Source organism: Dipodomys ordii, unplaced genomic scaffold (genome assembly GCF_000151885.1).
Source record: "Dipodomys ordii isolate 6190 unplaced genomic scaffold, Dord_2.0 Scaffold189, whole genome shotgun sequence".
Taxonomy (NCBI): domain Eukaryota; kingdom Metazoa; phylum Chordata; class Mammalia; order Rodentia; family Heteromyidae; genus Dipodomys; species Dipodomys ordii.
This window is the reverse complement of record NW_012267405.1, coordinates 2,884,680-2,903,515: the sequence shown is the minus strand read 5'-3', so window position 1 is coordinate 2,903,515 and position 18,836 is coordinate 2,884,680. Positions and strand designations below refer to the sequence as shown.

Below are 18,836 nucleotides of genomic sequence, written 5' to 3'. Positions count from 1 at the left end.
TAAAGTCCAAACCATTCCTGTTGACTGTCCTCTTTAATCAATAAAAGGTGATAATTAAATATGGTCTTAACTAGTTCCTTTCTACTTTTCCTTGAATACCATATTGGCTACCAAAGCACATACCCATACCCTTCCTGCCACCTTGGAACCAGTTCAAGATTTGGAGAGAAGGGTTTGTTTGGGGGTGTTTCCCTTTTCTTATCTCTCAATGAGCAGATGTTAGGGTTGAATTTATTTTGACCCTTCCATTTAAATTGGAACTGAAGCAAGAGTTTAAAGTACATCAGAAGAAAGTACTGAACTTTAAACATGCGTGATCCGAGGAGGATGGTGCGTACTACATTCTCAGCCATTCTAGAACTTTCTCAGAGGTGACATCTTCATCTATAGGGAGACCTATACGCTAATAGCCACTGCTTAAAAAGAAAATACTTTAAAACTATGTAAAGATCTCTGGCATTTGAATTGTGTTTGTGTGTTTCACTGTACCAGTATTGCCTCTAGTATTCATGTTTTTGAAATTGGTCAGAATAAGATGAGAATTTTATTTGAAGACCTTAGAAGGGTGGGTATTTGCAAAGAAAAAGTATATCATTTGTGATTGATCTTCAAGGGAATTACAACATTGTAAGCTTTCTGTCGTTTTTGTCTTCTAAAGAATACAATTAGAGAGAGCTACAGATGGTTATTAGCTAAAAGCTATCTAGCTTCAATAAGAAGCAATTCTCTTCTTCATTGAGTATTGCTTATCTTTGCCCAGAATGCCTTGGATAGATGGTAGGCTTGAATGACTTATTTTTGACTGATCTTTTCCAGAGCCTGGCCCAACTAGAGAATCTGTGCAAACAGCTATATGAAACAACAGATACAACCACTCGACTTCAGGCAGAGAAAGCCTTGGTTGAATTCACCAACAGCCCGGATTGCCTGAGCAAGTGCCAGCTGCTCCTTGAGAGAGGAAGTGTACGTAAGATTTGACAAGTCTTGGAGAAAGGCCAAGGCTTAGGGGAAGTACTGTGTTTCTACACTTCAGGGATCAAACTGTACAGTCTTTTGATCCTTCTAGAAGTCACTGCTTTTACTATTTCACCTGTCAAGTTAGGAAGAAAGCCATGTGGTCCAATCAGGAAAATCTCTATACAATATATGTCTGTCCTGGTAGTTTTTAAGCTTTCATCCAAGTTCAAAGTTTCACTCTCTGTTTTTAATTCTTAAGTGTCACCTCTGTCTGTTACAGAAGATAAAATTTTATGTAAATCACATTTCCTACCCAAAGTCTTTATCACTGTACAAATTCCCCCATCTTCTCTGCTTTTCCTACTCCACTTGCTATTCATTGCTTTAAAAGTCTAGGAGAAAATGACCTTGACAATGAAAATTATTGGTAGTTGAGGTTTTAGAATTCCTTACAGTTTAAAAATGGCATTGGAATAACCAAAGTTCTACTTCTAACAAAACGTAATTTAATGTAATTACTGTTTGGGGCAAGGTGCAGGTCTTAAATGAACCTGTCAGTGCCATGAAAAGGCAAGGAGAGTCAGAATCCCACCTAGAGGTTAACAGGTAGTGCCAGCCTTCTTTCAAAAAGTCACAACAGAATTGAGTATCTCCTTTTTATGAATGTTCAGATGACTTTTTAGGCTTATCTACCTATATTACTTGTTTCACAGAAGAATTCAAGAAAAAGTACAGCTTACTATAATTATCACTGTGGTGAAGGTGAAAATAGAAATGATAATGAAGAATTGAGTCTTCAACAGCAATGTATACCTCTAAAGAATTCATACATAAAAATTTACTCTCCAGAGAATATCCTTTAGACTGATAAGAATTATGAAGAAGTAGAAGAGCTTAATTGGTTAAGAAAATAGAATTCTAAATTATTTTTTAGTTCTGTAGACAAGTTATAGTTGGTTAAAATTACCCTTTGGTGGCTGGGAGATCTAAGTCTTTTTCCAACTATTTGAAGGCTACGAAGTCATGGGCAGACATTGAATAATAGTGTTTTGAGTTAAGTATTAGGCACACAACCACTCCTCCTTCCCTCCTCCCTCCAGTTGTGGGGCCTGGGCACTGTCCCTCAGCTCTTCAGCTCAAGGCTAGTGCTCTACCACTTGAGCCACAGCACCACTCCTGGCTTTTTCTGCTTATGTGGTGCTGAGGAATCAAACACAGGGCCTCATGCATGAAAAGCAAGCACTCTACTACTGAGCCACCTTCCCAGCCCTATGTATTTCTTTTAGATCACTCAATAGATCAGCTCTTAGAGTTGACTCCTTCCTGCTTCTGGAGTGCACGAATAGGCTTGATTCCAAGTTTGTTTTATACCTGGTAGTATTCGGTAACATTAACATAAATGGATAGCCAATTGTCTTTAGGACTTTTAATTTTGTTACTAATTATCCTTAACCTTTGATTAGATTATTTTCAGTGGTGCAAGTCTATTCCTGATATATAATTTATCTAATCCATGTAGGAATGTTTATGTGATTCCTTCTTACACATTATGGCCACATAGAACGTTATGGTGCTCTATGAAACTAAAAAGAATTTTTTTTTGAGACTTTTTAAAGTTTTTAAATCTACCCTTGAGAATAAGATAATGTTGTTCCATTGCTCAGGATATTAATTTTCTTTTCCACAAATAATTGTTTTGAAATTTACTACAAAACTGTCATATATTTCCCAGATCTAGAGCTGATAACTGTGCCTTTGGAAAGATAAAATTTGGAGATTAACTGTGCAGCATAATGTGGTAATTCCTCTAATATTTCCTTTTTTCTTCCTTTCTAATACCATATTACAGGAATATTTTAAAGTGAAAGTTTTTGAGACATCATTGTTAGATGTGAGTGACAGACCTTGTGACTGACTGAGTCCTTTTTGCCCTTTTCACAGTCATCTTACTCCCAGTTACTAGCAGCTACATGCCTTACCAAGCTTGTATCACGCACAAACAACCCCCTACCATTGGAACAGCGTATAGATATTCGTAAGTACAGAATCTTCTGTTCTATCTTGAAGAAATTAGATTGTTTAGTGCTCTAGTAGTGTTAGTTAAGTGTATGTGGTAATGTACTTAAAATTGCTGAGCTTACAGACTATCTAATACATAGTTTTTTCCAGTGTTGGACATAGAAATTTAGCCAGTTAGGGATGTACTTTAGATTCTCTGTTATGACAATTTAAAATTCTGAATTTGAAAGTCTACCAATAATCTTAAATTTGGTATCCCATTTCTCAGTAGCATATAGAAAATAATTTAAAGGGTTAAGAGGAGGTAGTTGACATTTGTCATTCTTTTGCTGATTATTATATTTAAATACATACACTCTTTATCTAGCAGGGTTCTCCATCATGTGAACTATTTTTGTCTTTCAGGGAACTATGTGCTCAACTATCTTGCCACGCGGCCAAAGTTGGCTACTTTTGTGACACAAGCTCTTATTCAGTTATATGCCAGAATCACAAAACTAGGATGGTTTGATTGTCAGAAGGATGACTATGTCTTCAGAAATGCAATCACAGATGTCACAAGGTTTTTACAGGTATGTATGGTTGATATACTAGTAGTGGGAGAAGCAACATAAATTTGTACGGTGATTATCTTTTTTTTTTAAAGTTACATAAAATGGAATTATATGTTATATTCTCTTCTGCATTTTTTTAACCTTGCCCATTCTTTTGAAAATGTTTTCATACTATTCCAAGCTAAAATATCTTTTTGGATTTTAGTTTTTGATTTTTATTTTAGTACTGGAGATTGAACTCAGAGTCTTGCACTTAAAATACCTTAATTTAGGTGGTCATGCCTTAATATCTTAATAAATAATACCTTAATAATATAAAAATACCTTAATTTAGTAGCTCCCCTGTAATCCTAGCTATTCAGGAGGCTGAGATCTGAGGATCAGGGTTCAAAGCCAGCCTGGGCAGGAACATCTGTGAGACTCTTATCTCCAAAAAACCTGAAGTTGAGCTGTGACTGAAGTGGTAGAATGTTTGCCTTGAGCAAAAAAAACTTAGGGATCGCCTAGGCACTGAGCTATAGCCCGAGGACCAGCCAGGAAAAAATAACCTTAATTGACTGATAACCTATAGGTGAACGCTTTTTTTTTTTGGTCTGTTAAATGCTTCAATAAAAATCCCAGCACATACATCTTGTCAGACTTTGAATAATTGTTTTTGTAGGGTAGGGTCCTAGCCTTGGAATTATTCAGTCATTTTTATTTTCTCAGGTCAATAGGCAAAAAAAAAAAAAAATGGTATCTGGTTTGAGGTATGAATGAAACAGGACAAAAAAAATTTTTTTTGAGACAGGACAAGTTTTTATCTGTTAATTTACTACTTGTATTTATTTTTCAGTGAACTTCTTCCTTATATCTTATGCATATTTTCCCCATAAATCTTGGCCTTTTCTTATTGTTGTGTGTAATCTCTAAAATATACAACTGTATCTTGCGATTTATCTTTTAATGATAATAAAAAATACTATAATAACACTTATAGAAACTTTCAGAATATGAAATTTTTACTTGTTGATGAGGTAAGCTTTAGCAGTCACTCTGTGGCAGTTGACTTTTGTGTCCTTCAAAACAGAAGGTTTATAGTAAAATTCGTTGCTGCCTTATCAAGGCAGTTTTATTAGTAACACAGGAGTTTTTTTTTTTATAGGACTAGGTGTCTTCAAGTGTTGAAATAAGCACACGTCAGTTCTTTTCTCTGTACATTTTTCCTTTCAGGACAGTGTTGAATACTGCATCATTGGCGTCACAATTTTATCTCAGCTGACCAATGAAATTAATCAAGTAAGTGCTACAGCCTTCCTCATTGAAGTAAGTGATATAATTTTTCTTAAGTCTTGGTGTTTCTGCTATGTGTGGGATGATCTTTTTTGGCAGTTGTGTGCTTTTGCGGTAAGTGATTGATGCCCTTTTGAAACTAGTTCCATTGAGTTTTCCTCTGTAAGTGCAACCCTCCTCCTTCTCTTTGTCCTGGTCCTTTGGGAAATATTTACCCTCCCATCTTAGCTTTCCTTATTGGTGTTAATGTTCATTATAGAGATGAGAGTGGCTATAAGTGAAAATCATAATGAAATATTGTCTTGCTGATAAAAGAACAATTCCAAAACAATCATAAAAGTGGAACCAGCATCATTTCTGTACTCTTTCTGTTCCTATACACATTAATGTATATTAGTCATTTAAAATCAGTTCCTATATACTACTAGTAAATATTTTGTTAGTAATCTTTTCAAAGTACATGAAACATTCTGCTAAATACCAGTACTTTTTAAATAATAATCAGTACTGTGACACTGCACTGCAGAGGAAACACCAGTGGCATTTTGTTTTGGTGTAATTTTTGCTTGTGCTATTATATTTTCAATGATTTACTTTTATATCCATCTAAAATTCTATAATTATTGTGCAAGCCATTACTAGTTGTAACATCTCACCCTCAAGTTACCAGCATTAATAATATTTGCTTTAATGTTGCTATTGCTTATAATTATGCAAGCATTTTATTAACATAGTATTCTTTTAATGCAGTAGCTTACAGCTTATTAAAATCTGGAGTTCTTGCTGTATTCTCTGTTTATGCAATCTCCATTGTGATCAATCATTTATCAAAATAATAGGTTGAACTTTTGAATTATCACAGGCTCCCTTATATAAGCACTTTACTTTTTCTTTTTTTGGTGGTCATGGGCTTGAACTCTGGGCCTGAACGCTGTCCCTCAGCTCAAGGCTAGCACTCTACCACTTGAGCCACTGCACCACGTCCATCCAGTTTTCTGAGTGGTTTATTGGAGATCAGAGTCTCATGGACTTTCCTGCCTGGGCTGGCTTGGAACCAGGATCCTCAGATATCAGCCTTCTGAGTGGCTAGTATTACAGGCGGGAGCCACTGGAGCCCGCTTTACTTTTATCACTGATTTTATTCTCACAATTATCCCGTGAGGTCGGTATTGTGGTTATCCCTTTTTCTGGATGAGGAAACTTAGATAGAATGGAATGAGTGGTAGCTAAATAATTTGCTTACAGCTTCACCATTAGTAAAACAGTGTCTGAATTCAAACACAGTCTTATTTCACAGCCTGTTCTCCTAGCATGAAACCACTAGTACCTGTGTAGTAGGAAAGAGTACATTAACTAAGTACAGAAACTGTGAGCTTACTGTTCTCTTCCTGAAAGCTTGTCTCTCCCAAAATGCATGGATATTGATAGGAAAACAAAACCTTTTCAGGATTTTATTTCTCTTTCTTGAGGAAGTGGTGAAAATGTCTGTCATACATAGTTATTGTATAAATTATTATCAGTATTATAATGATACCTAATATATAATCTTCATTATTTTTGGTTGTCAAATTCAAATCAGAAAGTATATTTCTACCACTGTTACTATTAAACTTAGAAACAAAATCAAGGAAGACTTGATTTGATCTCAAAAATCTTGCTCAGGGCTGGGAAGGTGACTCAGTGGTAGAGCACTTGCCTTGCATGCATGGGGCCCTGGGTTCGATTCCTCAGCACCACATAAGCAAAAAGAAAAAAGCCGGAAGTGGTGCTGTGGCTCAAGTGGCAGAGCGCTAGCCTTGAGCTGAAGAGCTGAGGGACAGTGCCCAGGCCCCGAGTTCAGGCCCCATGACCGGACCCCCCCTCCCAAAAAAAAAAAATCTTGCTCATATTCTTTAATATGGAAAAAGTAAAATTAGCATTCCTTTGGATGAACTGATCATTAAATAGAAGACATGTAAGTTTTCAGTGAATGGTTAAAAAATACACTGGAGGGGCTGGGAAGTTGCCTCAGTGGTAGAGCGCTTGCCTTGCATGCCTGAGGCCCTGGGTTCAATTCCTCAGCACCACATATGCAAAAAGGAAAAAGCCGGAAGTGGCGCTGTGGCTCAAGTGGTAGGGCACTAGCCTTGAGCTGAAGAGCTGAGGGACAGTGCTCAGGCCCAGAGTTCAGGCCCCACAACCGGACCAAAAAAAAAAAAAAATACACTGGATAATTTTGAAATTCTTGTTTTTAAAAAAAGCATTTTACAAACTTTACAACTTTGGCGGGGGGATAGTTGTGTAGGAGGGAGAAAAGGGATGGTAAGGGAAAAACAAAGGAGTAGACAACAATGCTCCATAAGAAATGTACTCATTACCTTGCTCGTGTAACTGTAACCTCTCTCTACAGTATTTTTAAAATAAAAACATACAAATAAAGGAGGGGGGAGATTATTTTATTTATTTATGCCAGTCCTGGGCACTGTCCCTGAGCTGGTCAAGGCTAGCACTCTCTGGCTTTTTATGTTTGTTTATGTGGTTTTGAGGAATTGAACCCAGGGCTTCATGCATGCAAGGCAAGCACTCTATCACTAAGCCACATTCCCAACCCTTGAAATTCTTTTATTCCATTTCTTGGTGCCTACTATATGTTAAAAATAGATAGCATACTAATGACAAACAATTTCATCCTTAATCACAAAAATAAAAAAATTACTCCATTAAAAGACAAAATAAGGAATGACTTAGATATTATAGACCATTTAAACTTAAGTTCTCACTTCCACTATGTATAGAGAATATGTTGAAATAGCTAAGAAAAAGAGAGTATTACAGACTGTTGTCATTTAACTGCCATGAACTTACATGGCTTACTATTTTGGAAAATCTATAACAACTTCATTCCTGAGTGGTTTGTTTACCAAAATCCAACCTTTGTAACTATGTCTGGTTTTGTGACTAAGTCACAATGTGACATAACAATAATTACTAGCAGTGTCTTCTAGTAATTTAAATTTTACCTCCCTAAGTACAGAAAAAAATTTAAATGTGAATCAAAAAATATTCATCCCTCCTTTTGTTTGTCCTCTGTAAACTAGAGAAAACTGAGATCCTGGCCAGCTGGGAGCTGCATCTTCTCACTAGATATGATTTAGCAGTAAATTTAAGCTTTAAAAATATGCTTTGTATTTATCTTGCATTTATTGAAGTCTTTTCTGGTTTATTTGAAGACTACATGAAGAATTCTTGCCTTGCTGTCAATGCTTGTCTTGCTGTAACTTGGATTGGCCTCTTCTTTTTTATACAGGCAGACACCACCCATCCTCTTACCAAGCACAGAAAAATAGCCTCTTCTTTCCGTGATTCATCATTATTTGATATCTTCACACTTTCCTGCAATTTACTAAAACAGGTAGGATTGTATGTTGGATCATGATTCCCAATTCCTTTTGAAGCCTGAAATGGTTAGGAATTCATTAGGGGTTATGCCGTGAACACTAATTAGTCATCCTTATTTCTAAAAATATCTAAAAGTATAAAGTCAGCCAGGTTAACTATTGAGTTAGGAAAAGGATTGTGATTTCTTCACTTCAAAAATGTTCCTCCAGGTAAAGAACAGTAAATGAACACTCAGCTCATCCTCCTGTCTTAAGGAACCTAGTTTACCACAAAGTTAGAAATCTGTTGTAGTATTTTATAACCACATAAAAATCTCTATTCAGAATGAAAGCATGTTAGCTTAATGGTATTTGGATTCTTCGCGTTCAGAAACAGGTTCAGAGTACTACATTGTTATACAAAACTAGGTTGACTCCTCTATTTCCTGCTGAGTTAAAAGTAGCAAATAAACAAGTAACATCTGTAAGAAAGTAGATTTTGAGTTTTTAACATCCATTTAGATTTAATAACCTGAAGGGGTAGACAGAATCACATCAGGAAATTGCCTGTTTTGAAGGAGACAGTTGTTTTCAGTTCATTTATTGATAGTATTGAAGCAGGCAACAAATACAATCTAAGAGTCCTATGCATTTATACCTATGTTTTAATGCTTTGTCCCTTTTGAAAGTTAAATGGGATTAGTCTGGCTTTCTGTGTACTTCTATGGGGCCTTTTTCGTTTTTCTTATTTTCTAACATTTCCCAATTTTAATTTCAGAATCAAGTTTGCTCCCGTTAATGATTCCCATCATTTATCTAATTATTTAGTTTTACTTCCGAATCCCTATGTATGGTCTTTGGATTGGTCCAGGGTACCTAGCAAAGCTGTATCACCCCCTTGGGAGAATAGCTTTTGAGAAAACAAAAAATCAAGTCCTCCTCACTGATGCTGTCAGAAATAGATGATGAGCAGTCACTGAGGCAGTCTCTGAGAACTGCCTGGTAGATTCTTGAAATGTACAGTCCAAGTTGATATAGGCTAGTTTTCAGCTGTAATCTGCAGATACACTGCAGGAGAATACATTCAATGATAATCTACATTCTAGCTATAAAATTCTTTTATAATGTATTAAAAAGCTCAGGGACAGGGCTGGGAAGGTGGCTCAGTGGTAGAGTGCTTGCCTTGCATGCATGAGTCCCTGGGTTTGATTCCTCAGCACCACATAAGCAAAAAGAAATAAAGCCCAAAGTGGTGCTGTGGCTCAAGTGGTAGAGCGCTAGCCTTGAGCTGAAGAGCTGAGGGACAGTGCCCAGGCCCAGAGTTCAGGCCACACGACTGACAAAAAAAAAAAGCTCAAGGACAGCACCCACATCCTGAGTTCAAGCTCCATGACCAACAGAGAGAAAGAGAGAAAAAAGGAAAGGAAGGAAGAATTGTGTGCCCATGCCTCATGCCTATAATCCTAACTACTCAAAAGGCTAAGATCTGGAGGATCATGATTTGAACCTGGGACAGACTAGTCTATGAAACTCTTATCTCCAAAACAACCAGCAGCTTTGCAGGGCCAGAGCCATAGCTCAAGTGGTAGAGTGCCAGCCTAGCAAACAGGCAGGAGGAGGCTCTGGGTGGGTTCAAATCCCTTAAGTGCCCCTCCTCAAATGAAGAGTAGGGTTGAACTTCCTTAGAAGTCCCTCCAGAGTTTCGTCTTAACCTTATACAAAAACTATACATACAATCTCCCACCAATTCTGGTTTTTTGTTTTTGCCTAATCAATTGTGGGGCTTGAACTCAGGGTGTGGGCACTCAAGGCTAACACTCTACCAGTTTGAGCCACAGTGCCATGTCCGATTTTTCTGTGGGTTAATTGGAGATAAGTCTCACAGGCTTTGCTACCCAGGCTGGCTTTGAAGTGTGATCTTCAGATCTCAGCCTCATGAGTAGCTAGGATTACAGGTGTGAGCCACCAGCGCCCAGCATCTTCCACCTTCTTAAACTCATATTGCTTTAGAATTCTCTATGGCCATTATGTCTATAACATGTAAAGAAATAAGTGTCAAAAGGATAAATTTGTTTTTTATAGTAAATGTGCGTTAATAGTAAAAAGGAGGATAGGTATATTCATCGTCATACTTGAGGTTCTTTTTCAAAGGGGGACAAAAAACATTTTAATGTGCTAAAATGTAGCCCTCCTTTTCTGGCTTAACAGCCTGTTCGTGAATCTGGGAATAATCTGGGAAGAGAAGAACCAATTGTTTGGTATTTACTGTGGCAATTTTTCAGGCTTCAGGAAAGAATCTGAACTTGAATGACGAAAGTCAGCATGGCTTGCTCATGCAGCTGCTCAAACTTACCCACAATTGCCTGAACTTTGATTTCATCGGCACATCTACTGACGAGTCCTCAGATGACTTGTGTACAGTACAGATACCCACCAGCTGGAGATCAGGTAACAGAGAGCCTACAAACTTAAATCCGCCTGCTGCATGTCCATAAGATAACGCAAAGAACCCCGGTGATCACTTATTTACCTTGGGAGAGAGCTTAGAATTTTAATACCTGTCTTCCTAATTGGAGAGGTTGTTAGAGAAATCTTACAGATCCCCCAACCAGGGAGAACTCTTTAATTACTGAGTAATAAGTATATCTTGTTTCTTTGTATGAGTTGCACAAGAATCTGTTATCTATATGTTTAGGATAGTATCTGTTCTTGAAAATCAAAGCCCATAGAAGACACCCATGACTCACATCTGTGATTCTTGGTATTCAGGAGGCTAAGTTCTGGATAATCATAGTTAAAAGATAGAGTTAGTTGGGCAGGAAAATTCACTAGGCTCCCATCTCTCAAGTAGGTAACAAAACATCTGGGGTGCAGGCATAGCAAGCCTAGTATATTGGAGCCCTGTGTTCATCTAGACAACTTAAACCTTATGTCACAACATATATATTGGAGATGTAGCTCAGAGAACACTGGCAAGGCCCTGGATTCAATCCTCAGTACTGGGAGAAAAAAAGTATGTATGTGTACGCATGCCTGTGTGTGTGTGTGTGCGTGCGCGTGTGTGCATCTAAATAACTTGAACTTACGTTTATGTGTGTGCGTGCGTGTGTGTGTGTGTGTGTGTGTGTGTGTCTAAATAACTTGAACTTACGTTTATGTTCCTGTTCCAAATGACAGAAGTGTAAAATTAAACTTCTGAATATCTGAAGGATGAATCTCTTTCTTAGAAAAGCTAAAATTAGCACTTTAAAAATTAAAAAAGGAGGGGCTGGGAATGTGGTTCAGTGGTAGAGTGCTTGCCTTGCATGCATGAGGCCCTGGGTTCAATTCCTCAGCACCACATAAGCAGAAAAAGCCAGAAGTGGCACTGTGGCTCAAGTGGTATTGCGCTAGCCTTGAGCTGAACAGCTGAGGGACAGCGCCCAGGCCCAGAGTTCAGGACCAACAACAACAAAAAAAGCTCAGAGACAGTGCCCAGAACCTGAGTTCAAGCCCCAGGACTAGCAAAAAAAAAGTAGAAAAGGAAAACAAAATCCTCCACTAATTTATTGTTTTCCAAGGAAACAGACACAGATAAGCACAAAATGAAGTTTTCTAATGTAAAATGAAGGAAGAATGCTAGCAGCTCTCTAGACTGAAAAAACTTATTTTTGTTTATTTTCCTAGCATTTTTAGATTCTTCAACTCTACAGCTGTTTTTTGACCTGTATCATTCCATCCCTCCTTCATTTTCACCTCTGGTAAGTGAGAACCACAGCTTCTGAAGTAAAGATATTTCTAGAAAATAGCAATAGTGGATGAGCTTTATATGCACTTTGTTTTATAAATCATAGAAATAGCACATAGACATATACTTGAGGTTAGTCACCTGGCCAGTAAGATTAAGTTTACAACCGAAAAGGTTGTAGCAATAAAGTCTTCATTCTTTTTCAGTGATTGCTTTCTGGGGATTTCTGCAGATGGCCCAGCTCTCCCATCTTTTGTCTCCAAATCACAGTGATTACTATCGGCTGAGGTGGGGGTTGCCTTATACTGTCTAACTGAACCACCCAGATTTTCCAGATTGAGGAAAATTTTTAAATTCTTTAGGCATATGATACAAAGAGCTAATGGATGGAGTTAGGGGAAGGCTAAGTTGCATATTTACCCTGAATAATTGAAAGCAGTAATTAAACTCTAATCTCAAAATCATTCAGGTTCTAAAACCATTGTGGTCCAATATTAGATTGTTGGATTAAAATAACTGCCGTACCCAAAATATTATCCCCTCCCCCTCCAAGAAAAAAGATGCAGTGAAGTATTGGGGTATGCTACCTGATGTCCCTGCAGTGGGCTACATTTCCAAACTGGTTATTTCCAAACTAATACTTACCCTTGCTTTACCAAAAATGTGAATTCAGTGTTGTATTTTTCTAGAAGGTCAATGCAGGAGAAAGGTAATAAAAGGATTGTCTGAAAAGGTATTAGCAAAATTAAGAGACTCCAACCCATGGATGGTGAAGTGCACCTCTGTGGGGCTGGCAGGAATAGGGACCTTTAGGGAAAAGGGAAGGAAACCCTTGAGAGCTAAAGCCATGGACTAAGGGAGAGCCATAGAGCAAGAACTTCAGCCATCTGTAGAGAAACTGCAGACATATAGTCCAGCCAGAATAGGAGTGGGGAACCTCTTTCTTTCCTGTCCTCTGACCCAGTTATAATAGAGAGCCACAGAGTTTTGCTATTGCTAATACTTAAGGTAATTTTCAGACTGAATCCAACCATAGATGGTTGGCTATGATCTTCTTGAATCTGATGCTTTTTCTTTCATAAAACTGCTTAAATAAAGCCTTATGAATATAGCGGGAGGAGACAAGGTCTGGTGGTGAAAATAGCTGTCCTTGTCTTAATAACTATGTTTGTGTGTTGTGCCCGGCTTCCAGGTATTATCCTGCTTAGTACAGATCGCTTCAGTCAGAAGATCCCTGTTTAACAATGCTGAGAGGGCCAAGTTTCTCTCTCATCTTGTTGATGGTGTTAAACGAATACTAGAAAATCCACAGGTAAGGAAATTTTGCATATGTGTCTTATTAACATATAAAAAGTTGTAGGAATCTGAAGGAAATCTGTCTAAAGGTCCACTTAGCAGAAACCCAGAAAACAGTTTTATCTTGTTCTTCAAAGACGTATGTGTATCAGACAGCTATTGAGGATATTTGCCCAAAGCTTCAAAAATGCAGGGATAGTGGAAAAAGGTTAGTCAAGTTGGTACAGAAAATATGAGTGGAATTGGTCACTTTTCCCCCAAGAAATTAAGACCTAAAGTTTGATCTTAGTTTTTAATTCACATTTTATTAATAGATATTAATATTCTAAGTATATAGAGCTATCTTCATAGGAAGACAATGTTTCTCTTGTAAATATTCGTTCTCTATTGATTGCCATTTTTGTTTCTTGTGTTTTTTTTGGGGGGGGGTCCCTAACTTCAAACTATTACTGCTCTATAGTAGAAAAAAAAATCATAAAAGCAATGTGGTTTTTTGTTTTGTTTTGGGGTCAGGTCATGGGGCATGGGCGCTGTCCCTCAGCTCTTCAACTCAAGGCTAGCACTCTACCACTTAAGCCATAGCACCACTTCCGGCTTTTTTTTTCTGCTTATGTGGTGCTGAGAATCGAACCCAGGGCCTCATGCATGCAAGGCAAGCACTTCACCACTGAGCCACCTTCCCAGCCCCAGCAAAGTGTTTTTAAATATACTTAGTCCTCACCCAATCTAAAAACTTTATGTGGGCAAAGTATAATATCTGTAATCAGCTAGCGACTCAAGAGGTAGAGATCAGGAAGATCATGGCCAAAGACCAGCTCCCAGGAAGAATAACTAAAAACCAAAATGGTAGAGTTTTTGACTTGTAAGCACAAGGCCCTGAATTTTCTTTTTAGTTTCTTTTTTATGCAGCAAATTATACCAAGCTCTACTGTGTGCCAGTATTATAGTGAACAAAATAAAATCTCATAAAGAAACCTAATAAAATACGTTGTTGTATAAGCAAGTCTATAATATGCATGAATTTATTATAATAATCATGCTGTAAATATAGGAGTCATTTGTGTGTGACTAACTTTTAGTAAACTACAGGAATGTGTTTAGTGGTCAGTTTGACAGATGTGAAAACCAAACAGGCCAGTCTTAGCATCTTTAGTTAATCAGCTTTAGCAAGTTGTAAGATCCCCTCTGTTGCTCCTGTTGCACACACTACCAAATGAGGCCAATCCATCTCATGGGCAATTATTATGAACACATGAGATAATAATGTGATCATACCTTTTAAATAAAAGTAATTTTTGTTTATTGTTTTGTTTTTGTTAGTCGTGCTTGAACTCTTGGCCTGGGCATTATCCATGAGCTCTTCTGCTCAAGGCAAGCACTGTACCACTTGAGCCACAGCGCCTCTTGTGGGTTTTGGGTTTTTTTGTTTGTTTGTTTTGTCAGTCATGGGGCTTGAACTCTGGGCCTGGGCGCTGTCCCTCAGCTCTTCCGCTCAAGGCAAGGACTCTACCACTTGAACCATTGAGCCACTTGGGGTTTTCTGGTGTTTTATTGGAGATGAGTCTCAATGGATTTTCCTGCCTGGGTTGGCTTTGAACTGAGATCCTCAGATCTCAGCCTCCTGAGTAGCGAGTATTATAGGCGTGAGCCACTGGCACCCTGCTCTACATCTGGTTTTCTGGTGGTTAATTGGAGATAAAGAGTCTCATGGGCTTTCCTGCGTGGGCTGGCTTTGAACCACAATCCTTAAATCTCAGCCTCCTGAGTAGCTAAGATTACAGGTGTGAGCCACCAGCACCCGGCTTTTACTTTTTTTTTTTTTTAACATTGTACAGATACATCATTCTGAATAATAACCTATAACTTAGAATTAAAAGATTCCTACCCTTCCCCCATGCCGGCCCTAACACATGTCATTCTTAAAATAAAAGGGTGAATCACATTTTCCATTTTATTTTTCTCCTGTGTTGTTGCCAGAGTTTATCAGACCCAAACAATTACCATGAGTTTTGTAGATTACTGGCCCGACTGAAGAGCAACTACCAACTGGGAGAATTGGTTAAGGTAGAAAACTACCCTGAGGTCATCCGATTGATAGCCAACTTCACAGTGACCAGCCTACAGGTTTGTATTTTGTTGCTTTTGTCCTAGTTTTTAAACTTTAGAGTCTCTTCTCCTGCGTATTTATTTTAGCTTCATATGAACAGTCTTCCAGTTGACCCCCTTGGCAGAGATGATATGAAGTATAAGCTGTCCTGCAGAGCAATTACTGTTGTAGCTTATTCATTTAAATTGATAAAAGGGCAAGGAACAGGTTGGGGATGTTGTAACTCAGTGGTAGAATGCTAGGCTAGTGTATGTAAGACCTTGAATACCTGGGATGGGGAATATAAGGAGTGTGGTTAGAGCAACATATGGGAATTATAACACTTAGATTCAAGGGTAAGGCCTGCTGCCCGTAGCCTACCCCTGCAATCAGGAGGTTGAGATCTGGAGGATTGCAGTTCCATTCTAGCCCTCGCAGGAAAGTTGGCATTGGGTCTCAAACAGTATTCTTTGCTTCAGAATTATCTGGATGCTTTTCTGGTTCATTAGGCCAAAGGTGGAACTTTGGCATCTGTATTTCTAACTAGAGTTCTTCAGACAGTTCACGTGTAAGCTAATAATCTGAAAACTGATGTACAGCTTTCTTTGTGAGGTTAAGACATCCAGCAGAGAGCTACCTTCTTATTTTCTGAAATAATGACCACTTCAAACTAGTTACCATATAAATAATGAATGAAGCCCCTGAGTTTTTTTAAATTTTTTTATTTTTGTCTTTCTCTTTCATGTCAATGCGTTGAGATTTTGTATATAGAAATGAACATGTTGCCTTCTGCTCTTTTTGTTGTCCTTAGCACTGGGAATTTGCTCCAAATAGCGTACACTATCTCCTGAGCCTGTGGCAGCGGCTTGCAGCTTCTGTGCCATACGTTAAGGCCACAGAGCCCCACATGTTAGAAACATATACTCCAGAAGTCACCAAAGCCTACATCACGTCCCGTTTGGAATCTGTGCACATTATACTGAGGTAAAGAAATTTGGATATTTCCTTATCAGAAGCCTGGTGTCAAACATACTAGAGATAAGATAGCCAGCTGATGGTCTGGGAAGGTGGCTCAGTGGTAGAGCGCTTGCCTTGCATGCATGAGGCCCTGGGTTCGATTCTTCAGCACCACATAAGCAAAAAGAAAAAAGCCGGAAGTGGCGCTGTGGCTCAAGTGGTAGAGCGCTAGCCTTGAGCTGAAGAGCTGAGGGACAGCGCCCAGGCCCAGAGTTCAGGCCCCACGACCGGACCCAAAAAAAAAAAAACAAAAAAAAGAACCATTAATTGAGGCAAGGCTCAATATAGTCATAAATCCTCACCTGCAATTTTGAAATCCAACAACATGTGAAACTAAATTTTCCCATCCATTTGGTACCAAAATTCACTTGACTAAACTTGGTATTAAATCATTTACAGATTAAAAAAAAATCCTATATAGACTGGGTGCCAGAGGCTCATGCCTGTAATCCTAGCTACTTAGGAGGCTGAGATCTGAGGATTACAATTCAAAGCCAGCCCAAGTAGGAAAACCCATGAGACTCTTTGCTCCAATTAACTACCAAAATGCTGAAAGCAGAGCTGTGGCTCAAGTGGTTGAGTGTTAGCCTTGAGCACAAAAGCTCAGGTTCAATGCCCAGGCCCTGAGTTCAAGCCCCAGGACTATAAAAAATAAAAATAAAAAATCCTACTTAATATGTGAGTTTACGATACTCATACATTTGCTTTAGGCTACAAGGCTGGTCAGAAGCATCATACTCCTTCCTAAATATGAAAGTACCTGAGTTCCTAAAACCATCTGGCCACAGTAGAGTCACATATAAAGGACTATGCACTTACTTGCTATACTTGGGTTATGGGAGTGGCCCAAGTGGTAGAGACTTCCTAACAATTATGAGGCTCTGAGTTCAAGCCCCAGTACAATTTACTGTAGCCAAAAATGCAAAGACATTTGTCTTCCAACTTATCCTTTCTTGGGAAAAACTAATATTGGGATGTGGACCTCTACAATTGGAAATAGTGGCTCAACTAAGAAGAAAGAGCTGCTGTATCCAGGAAATTAGTAACCATTCTTTTAAGACGGCTGCCTTCCTTTTTCCCTTGGGAATAGAGATGGTTTGGAAGATCCCCTGGAAGATACAGGTCTGGTCCAACAGCAGTTGGACCAGCTGTCCACTATTGGGCGTTGTGAGTACGAGAAGACTTGTGCACTCCTTGTGCAGTTGTTTGACCAGTCAGCCCAGTCCTACCAGGAGTTACTGCAGAGCGCCAGTGCCAGCCCGATGGACATTGCAGTACAGGAAGGTGAGTGCAGTGTTTGGGAAGCTCCAGTCCTGCAAAGACATGCTGTAGGAACTTTTCACTGCTTGTTACCCCCATGCACACAAAGTATTTGTGAATGAGTCAGTACTACAGAGAATTAGGAAAGAGTAACTGAAGCATTTGTAGTGGGTGTTTTTCTACAGAAGTACTGCACTCTAAAACTAATGATTTTTGTCTGATAGCGGAACATTGATTATCTGATAAATTTCCCCCTCGCCATCACAGAGCAGAGGATAGCCTAACTCTGTAAGAGAAGTAAAACGTCATGGCCTTACCCGAGTGTTCTTGATTAAGGGAGCTCCTAGTTAGAAATGTCTTTGTGAGATCATCCCTAGAGGGAACATGATGAGTCTTCCTCCTGCTACAGGACGGCTGACATGGCTGGTTTACATCATTGGAGCTGTGATTGGTGGCCGGGTTTCTTTTGCCAGCACTGATGAGCAAGATGCTATGGATGGTGAGCTTGTCTGTCGGTAAGTTTATTCCATGGAAGCCTTCCATTTCCACTTCACTTCTGACCACTGCCCATTCCTGATGGGGCCCTGTTCGTGCTTTGCTCCCTATTTGCAGAATGTAGACTGAGGGTACTGAATGCCCATGGAAATAAAGTCCAACTTTAAACCTTTGAGGAGTACAGTAGGAATTCTGCCTGTGAGCCACACTGAAAAACATCTTAGCAGTAATTCACATAGAAATGGTGGGTAAAGCATTAGGAAGTTGTTGGGACATGTGCTTCTTTCGTAATGCCAATACAGTTCTAAAAAGTAGAGATATAGAACTTCTCGTAGTCTCAGATTTCTTTGCCATAAGTTTGCCCACCTATAGACTTGTAAGATATTTTGTCTGTATAATTCTCCTTTTATTAAAAATCCTTTAAATGAAGGGTAAACTTAGTGAAAACGTACAAATTGAAGAAAGGAAATACGCACCATAATTAGTGATTTCTAAAACTTTAAATAATACAAAGTTATTGAACTCTGGGCCTCATGCTCATTTGGCATGTGCTATTTGAGCCAATCCTCTACCACTAAAAGGTGATTTTTTTAAGACCTTAATCATATGTTTCATATTTATCTCAATACTTTCTTACCCTGTATTAAGGACCTCAAAGAGCATTTGAAGGGTTTTACTTAATTTATGAATTTCCTTTTTTTTTATTTTATTTTTTTATTGTAAAGATACTATACAGAGGGTTACAGTTACATGAGTGAGGTAATGAGTACACTTCCTCTTGAACATTGTTACCCCCT

General features: G+C 38.6%; 1 protein-coding gene across 2 annotated transcripts in view; it reads left to right on the top strand.

Annotated features, from left to right (window-relative positions):
• Positions 1–266: 266 nt before the first annotated feature.
• Xpo7 (exportin 7) overlaps positions 267–18,836 on the top strand; it is a 42,095-nt gene continuing 23,525 nt past the window's right edge. Inside the window, exons 1-13 of one of the 2 annotated variants that reach the window (XM_013034446.1) lie at positions 267–330; positions 817–963; positions 2,899–2,992; positions 3,382–3,548; positions 4,743–4,808; positions 8,089–8,193; positions 10,441–10,606; positions 11,825–11,898; positions 13,078–13,197; positions 15,159–15,305; positions 16,079–16,251; positions 17,375–17,568; positions 17,954–18,059. In XM_013034446.1, coding sequence (XP_012889900.1) covers positions 310–330; positions 817–963; positions 2,899–2,992; positions 3,382–3,548; positions 4,743–4,808; positions 8,089–8,193; positions 10,441–10,606; positions 11,825–11,898; positions 13,078–13,197; positions 15,159–15,305; positions 16,079–16,251; positions 17,375–17,568; positions 17,954–18,059 — 1,580 coding nt within the window. In that variant the 5' untranslated portion in view covers positions 267–309. Of the gene's footprint in view, positions 331–816; positions 964–2,898; positions 2,993–3,381; positions 3,549–4,742; positions 4,836–8,088; positions 8,194–10,440; positions 10,607–11,824; positions 11,899–13,077; positions 13,198–15,158; positions 15,306–16,078; positions 16,252–17,374; positions 17,569–17,953; positions 18,060–18,836 lie in introns of both variants that reach the window. The other variant, XM_013034445.1, reaches the window with a different exon arrangement.